Source organism: Chiloscyllium plagiosum, unplaced genomic scaffold (assembly GCF_037043375.1).
Source record: "Chiloscyllium plagiosum isolate Xiang-an unplaced genomic scaffold, Cpla_swu_hap1 HiC_scaffold_42, whole genome shotgun sequence".
In the NCBI taxonomy this organism is placed as follows: Eukaryota; Metazoa; Chordata; class Chondrichthyes; order Orectolobiformes; family Hemiscylliidae; genus Chiloscyllium; species Chiloscyllium plagiosum.
In genome coordinates this window covers 1,448,356-1,455,801 of record NW_028270180.1, presented here as the reverse complement: position 1 = coordinate 1,455,801, position 7,446 = coordinate 1,448,356, and the positions used below count along the sequence as shown (strand labels likewise).

Here is a 7,446-nt window from a genome sequence, read left to right as displayed (position 1 = left end):
AAATATAAAACCTTGAATGGAAGACTGTCCCCCCTGCCCACAGGGGGCACTCACCCTACCCATCCCCTCCTTCAGAGCTCCTTCAAACCCGGACTGTGCCCCAGTCTTAGGCCAGAAAAAAAACAAGGAGATGATCCTTAAATCAACAGAAGAAAGGACAGTCAGGATGAGCATTCCACCCATCCCTAGCTTCATGTCACCCCTACTTGTGACTAAAAGAGAAGCAGAACAAACAAAATAAAGGGGAGAGACAACAAGAACATCCACAAAATTTCCCATCAGAAATTCCAGTTATTAAAAAATAAGGAACAACTTATTCCGAAGTCTTTCCCCCCTTTCCAAAAGGGAAATTATTAGAGAGAAAGAAAGGAATAAAAAAAAAGGGAAAACATGGGGAAAGATAGAAAAGAGAACAAACATTAACTGTATTCTTCAGGCAAACCTATCTGTTTAAAGTGTCCACAAAGTTTTTAGCTTTATCCGCTGAGTCAAACGTATAAACTGAGTCCTCGTGACTGAAACGAAATACTGCAGGGTATCTCATGGAGTACTGGATGCCCAGGTTCTTCAGCCTGTTTTTAACTTCATTGAAGGACTTCCTCTTTCGAAATGCAGCTGCAGAGAAATCCTGGAAAAACATGATTTTTGATGCCTTGTACAGCAGTGCCTTTTCTCAAGGATCTGGAAGCTTCTATGCCATTTTGCTTGTCCTTATATGAATGGAAGTGCATTAGGATTGAGCAGGGGCACTGCACTGGGCCTGACCTGTGCACTGTAACCCAATAAGCCCTTTCAATCTGAAGCCTGCTGGACTCAACATGAAAGCCCAAAAACTTTGTCAGCCAACTTTCGAAGAAGCTGACTGGCTGCTCACCTTCAAGGAGCCCGACAATTCAGAGATTTATCCTCCAACCTCGATTTTCGAGGTCGCCGACATGGTCTCGCAAGGCCCGCACCTCTCGCTCCAGCACCTGGATCCGACTGGATGAGGACTCCATCGCAGCTTCTGGGGTTCTGGGGCCTTAGTTCGACCCTCCACCTCCTCCAGCCTCTCCCCGAGGCCCTGGATCTCCTGCTCATGCTTCTGCAGCATGGACACGATAGGGTGGACCTGGGCACGAATCTCCCCACGGATTTCCTCAATCGCAGCCCCAACTTTCAAGGTAAGTCTCTCCATCGCTGCAGCCAATTCCTGCGAGTCTGTCAGGTCCCCGGGGGTTCAGGAGAGGCTGCTGTTGCTGCAGTCTCTGGTGTGGTAGGTGTTGCAGGGGAGTGTCCTCCCGGCTGCTGTTTGCTTGCTCCTTTTCCCTTTGGCATCCTTCCCACTCCCAAATATTAACAAATATGTGTTCTGTAAGGGTTTAAACTAATAATTCCGCCACATACATTGGCCAGAGATGGCAAAAAACACCAGTATGCCTTGGCTGTTAAGCAGAGCTGTCCACAGCAGTCCTACAGAATCACTGCAATCTTGCCGAGTCCACAAAAACATTTTCTATTGGCCTGAACTGCATAAGGATGTATTTGAATTTTGCTGGAGATGTCACACGTCAGGTGATTGGAAAAGCTCAGACACTGTTAAAACTTACACGCTTAATACCCATTCCTGCATTTCATGAACCTTTATGAGAGGCTTAATTGATTTCCCCCTCCTAAGACACAAAAGTTCCAATCAATATTTATTGACCTTGAGTTTGGTGTTATTGTTTCAATATTTCAAAATTTATGTTGCTAGTAATTTATCTGAGATGATTGTGTATTGATCATAACTCTTTAATGTTTTTGGAAAAAAATGAGGACAAAAATACTAGACTATTCAGAAAAAGTTCATTATTACAACCATTCAGTTTGAAAATCAAACATGACAGGATGAGAGAACATACTTGCCAGCACATTGATGAAGGAAGACGGAGCTGTTTGGTGATGGAAAAAAAAGGACTGAAATAACTGTATTGTTGAATTTTTTTCATGCTCAGAGCTAATACAAGGTTCCTGTCATGCTGAGTAGTAATAATGTGACACAAAATACTTTATAAAGGAAGTATGGATGGTTCTTTCTTTTAAGGGGAGAAGGCATGATGATACTGTGCATTTACGAGAGCTATCTGTGCTGTTTCTCTTGCGATGGGGTATTGCCACAGTGATTATGTTTCCTTCAGACAGGCAGTTCGTAAACAGTTTTAAATTCTCCCTGAATGTTTTTTAAGTCAGACAAAGAAACAGACTCAGGGGGGCTTTAAGTTTTGTGTTCGGTTAGTGAGAAGGTTTCTACTGGCTGCTGGAGCTAAAAGCTGAAGTTCTCTGCTTCCTCTTAAATGTTAAAAGAAGCAGGTTGTTTCTTTCAGTATTTCATTCTTTTGGACTGAAGAGTGACAGCTCATGAGAGTCATAACTGTTTTGCTGAATTGCATGTTTGTGTTTATGGGATGCTGCCTATATTGGAAAAGTTAGTGATTAAATAATAGATTATCTTGTTAAATATTTCAATAGAGTTATGCTAGTTCTTCTTTTTGTTGTATTTTAACTGTGTTATCAGAATACAGTGTGTTTTGATTCATTGGTGGACCAAGCACCTTACACTTGTGTTTTTAAAAAATAAAGAAGTTAGGATTTAGGCTATTTACATAATATACTTTGGGAGAGTCTGGTCTAGTCCATAATACTAATACAAATCTTCTTGGACAAATGATACAGGTGGTAGCTGTTCATGGAACATGCCCTGAGATGCATTATGGGGATAATCAGAAAGATAAGAATGAAAAACAAAATAATTTCTAAAGTAAAGGTGTGTTGATTCATGTTAAAGACAGAACTGGGGTGAGGAAAGGGACAAGGCGAGCAAACAATCAATAATTATTTTACAAAAATTAATATGACTTTGGTAAGAACTATTTCGGTGCTGTGACAGGTGTAGAAATGATGTCTGAGGAATTCAAGCAGGGAGTTATTGGAAAGATTGTATGAATTTGGGAAAAAATGAATTAGAAGGGACTTTGAGCAGTGTGGAGGTTTTAAAATAAATGGTCCATGAGACTTGAGTACAGACAGCTGAGGTGCGGCTTAATTGACCTTGTTGAAAGGTTTGAGGATGAGAGTTACAGTCATAGAGATGTACAGCACGGAAACAAACCCATTGGTTCAATCCGTCCACACCAATCACATATCCTAATTATTTCCTCTTGTACAGGAATCCAAAGGTAGGCAGAATTACTCCTGAATTAGAGGTAGGTTGCTGGGGAGTGGTATCAGAAAGCACTTGTTCACAGAACAGATGGTGAAAATGTGAATTGTCTCATTCACAAAGCAGAGAAAAGAAATAACAATTAAAGTTTTCAAGGCTGAGAGCTTCGATTTTTAGTGTTTGATCAGTTGAGATCAAAGGGGCAATAAAGATCAAAGATCACAGATCACAGCTGGATGGATGGAATTGAGGTCCTGATTAACTGTGACATAACAATGGAATAGCCTTCAGGATCTAAATGGAGACCTTCTGTTCACATTTTCATCAAAACCCAGTATTCAGCAAATAACTTTGAACATGGTTTTCCTTTTACATGAAAAGTGAACTTTGGGATGTCATTGAAAACTGAATAAAGATACAAGTTTAATTACTAAAAGGTTACATTAATGCAGAGAGTGATCAGCACTTAGAATATACTCTGAGTGGAGGAGAAAATATTGGAATCATGAAAGAAAAAGCAGGATATTGCAATGTGGAAGGGAAAAGGCAAAATATGCAGTGTTTATGGATGGATGAAATATTTCAAAGATTATCTTCTGCTAAGTAATGACACAATTCATTAAGGAGCTTTGGTCTATCTCACTTGATTTTGGAGGATGTTAAATGGCATCATGTGACATTATGAAGAATCAACAAAAATGGAAAATTAGGATGAACCAAAATGCAATTTTACATCAAACCAGTTCTATAAATTGCTTTATATCTCAAATGTTCCTCCAAGCACTCAATAGCTGTGTTATCTACTTCAGGATCAAATTTGTTGGCAAAGAGGTGATGTTGTTGCAGGATCCAGTGAAGGTCACCAGAACCGTAGATGCATACTGCACGACGATGTGTTCCTGTGCACTTGGGATAAGGGGCACCTTTGGTTATATCCCCCTCCATGTAGGACCACTTCACCATGCGGGCAATGGCTGCCATATCTGACATATGATACTTGCTATTGTAGGGATTGGAGCCTGGGACAGTAGGAATCCTCTGCAGAGTAGCCCAAACATGCTCATCGGGACTATATGTATCTTCTGCCCACTTCAGAAATTTCTGGATTTCGCGAGATTCAAGTAAATGATTCACAAATTCCCTTGAAGCCACAAAGTATGCATTTCCAGTGAACATAGGAGTACTTATTGGAGGTGAGGTCTTCTTTTCCTCAGTTCTGCTTATTTGATTTTTAACTTCATGATGAAACAGCCACCGCTCCTGTAATTTAAGAAAAGTACCTTCAAGCAGAGAGATTGGAATTGGCCAGGATGCCATTATATAGGCAGAGAGGAATAGAATTATTTCAACTAAATGAAACCTGATTAACTGAAGTGAAAGCATTTGCAGGATTGGCTGATTTGCTGTTGCACAGAGCTGACACAATCACTATTTTATGATTGTATAATTTTAATGCTTAAAAAGGGACAGTTTTTTAAAATCAAATTGAATTAAGATAAAAGGGGCTTCTCATTTGTTGTCACCAGTTTTACCCAGGAGCACAATGTCAAAATCTAACCGCTTTGACAAATATCATTATGTAAAATGGTTTAAGGCCCAGCAATTTCAAATCAGTCAGTCAGCATTCCTGATTACCTGCAGCACCTGTGTGCTAGCTTTCTGTGTTTGTGCACAAATATCCACAAGTCTGTACATTTTCTCCATTTAAATAATACTCTGTTCATGAGTGTGGTGCTCGGAAAGCAGAGCAGGCCTGGCCGCATCCAAGGAGCAGGAAAATCGACGTTTCGAGCAAAAGCCCTTCATAGGATTGAGCTCATTCCTGATGAAGTGCTTTTGCCTCCACCGTCGATTTTCCTGTTCCTCTGATGCTGCCTGACCTGCTGTGCTTTTCCAGCACCACACCCTTGACTCTAATCTCCAGCCTCTGCCGTACTGACTTTCGCTTAATACTCCGTTCGTTTGTTCTCCGTTCCAAAATGAAAATTCCACATTTTCCCACATTATCCTCCATTTGTTAACTTTTTGCTCACTTGCTTAGCCTATCAATATCTCTCTGTAAGCTGTATCCATCTGAGAATTTGCCTTCCCACCAACCTTTGTGTCACCTGCAAGTTTGGCTGCAGCACATTCGCTTCGTTTTTCCATGTCATGACGAGAAACTGATATCTGCAGCCCTCACTAACGTCCGCCGCCCTCTTCCTCCAAACCAAACTCTTCACTAATTTCTACTTTTCTGTTGCGGTTTCCTATTTTATCCGATCTCATCTCAAGAAGGACCTGCTTTTTTTTTGTCTGGATGATAGACTTATTGTTGGAATGACGCCGGGCTGGACCCAAGCCTCCCTATGTTGACATTATGCCTCCTGACATAATGTCAGGAGAAAATGTCCAATGGAGGGTGCGTTTCTATGTGTTGGTAATCGTTTGGGATTGCAGCGCCCTGGCTGAAACTTCAATCAGAGTAAAATAATATATGGAATGGGCATTTTTAGGTGAAATAAAAAATTATATTCGTAATCTTTTGAGGTTGAACAACGCACTGTGATTTTGTAATGTGTTTGAAAGAGATGAGAACAATGATTAATGTGCCGCTTCAGCCTTTCATTTGGCTGAAATCGGAGGCCAATTTGAGCAAATCGGCGACCTACCCGTTTGAATGCTGAGGGCACTTCGGATTCCATGCTGTTTTTCCCATTCAGGACAATGAGGCTTCTGACAATCTCTGCGTTGGTTTTAAGGGGGAAGTCCATTCCGCACAGGTTAATGAAATATCTCCAGCGGACTGGGTTCTGGAGCAGCTCTTCCATACAGTTCAGGTCAGCTTGGACTCGCGACCAAGACGCGTAGATCACATTCTCCAACTTGCTGGCAACGAAAACATTAGAGAAACAAGAGGCAATAGCTCTCACAGCGAGTTGAAAACTATCTGCAGCTTTCCGATCCACGTGGATACAATACACATTTTGCGGAGTATAAATGGTCCGGAGCAGTCTTTCAAACATCTCGATGTTCTGATGAATTACAATGGAATAGGCAATGGGGAAATTCTTCTCTTCCTTGCTCAATGCGAAGTTTAGGTACTTGCGCTCCCTTTTAAATCCAGCACAGTCCCGTGTCATATTCCAATAATGATTTTCAGTCAAAGGCGTCTTACGACGTGTAACATCAATCGAGTTTAAACGAGCCTTTTCAATAGCAGTCTGATCTCCTCCAATAATTTGCGAACAAATCGACTGTTGAGCAGACAGATTTAGAGTTTTGTAAAAAATATCCAAGCACCGTCTGTTACCCATATCTATGGAATTTTCCCAAATTCCCCGCATCATATCTTCCTCACAGGATTGAAAATTCCCATTAAGTAGAAACAAAAGTCCCACCAGTGCAGTCCCTGTGGTTAAAAGCCACTTTCTGCGACACCCGATCAACCTCATTCTTTCTACAGGATGTTCAAAAGTCAATCTTTTCAATCCGTCTCACCGAATAATTATCCTGCATATTTCTTCAACTGACATCGATTGTGTAAGCAATTTGAATCATACCTCAACCATAAACTGCTTAATCTTTTAATCTTCATTGGTTCGTAATTCATTTTAATAAACAATCCTAAATTGAACCACACCTCAACCATACAGTCATACTATTCAATCTTTCAGTCCAGTTGAGAACATTTCAGTTATGAATGGTCAGGTGAACCGTCATGACATTATGGTGCCATGGGAGTGACCCTTGCTCTGACCCAGGTGGGCTGGGTACAAGACCCGCCTGCTTCAGAGGTGTGTCATAACATGACTGAACACGTTGACTGGAAAATATCTTAAAGTTTGAAGTGAATCATATATGGAACCACACTTCTGCAGAAATATTGTTGTTACATCACAGAGGTGTTACAACATAAAAGGAAGTCATTCATCCAATAATACGTACACTAACTGTTGTGAAACTAATTAAAAATACCACTGTGTGCAAAACTCTATGCTGTAAATACCAAGCATCAGTGGACATAGAAACCGAGTTAACAATTCCAAACTTTTCATCAGAACCTGAGTATTGGTCAAGACCCCAGTGAGAAAATCCCTTGCTTTTTCAACACTGTCTTGGGATCTTTTCAGTTCACCTTAGAAAACAGACAGGATATCTCCCCTGAGAGAGATGTCCATGATCCGACAATCCTTGAAAGCTTCAAGAGAAAAGATACACAAGATCTTCTTGTTGTTCTTTGATAGGGTGTACATTTGTTGCCTTCTCAGAGAAAGACACACAGT

The 7,446-nt window shown here is 40.8% G+C and overlaps 1 protein-coding gene across 1 annotated transcript; it reads right to left on the bottom strand.

Annotated features, from left to right (window-relative positions):
* Positions 1 to 1,227: 1,227 nt before the first annotated feature.
* LOC122542518 (beta-1,3-galactosyl-O-glycosyl-glycoprotein beta-1,6-N-acetylglucosaminyltransferase 3-like) lies at positions 1,228 to 6,869 on the bottom strand. The gene is made up of 2 exons (XM_043680344.2): positions 5,833 to 6,869; positions 1,228 to 4,441 (listed from the first exon to the last, which is right to left on the bottom strand). Exons 1-2 carry the CDS (start codon positions 6,613 to 6,615, stop codon positions 3,911 to 3,913), a joined length of 1,314 nt encoding a protein of 437 aa, XP_043536279.2. The 5' UTR covers positions 6,616 to 6,869; the 3' UTR covers positions 1,228 to 3,910.
* Positions 6,870 to 7,446: the final 577 nt, after the last annotated feature.

Coding starts and splice junctions, on each gene's coding strand:
- LOC122542518 (XM_043680344.2), bottom strand. CDS start 6,615: ATGAGGTTGATCGGGTGTCGCAGAAAGTGGCTTTTAACCACAGGGACT. Junction 4,442..5,832: donor TGCCCTCAGCATTCAAACGG/GTAGGTCGCCGA, acceptor CTTAAATTACAG/GAGCGGTGGCTGTTTCATCA.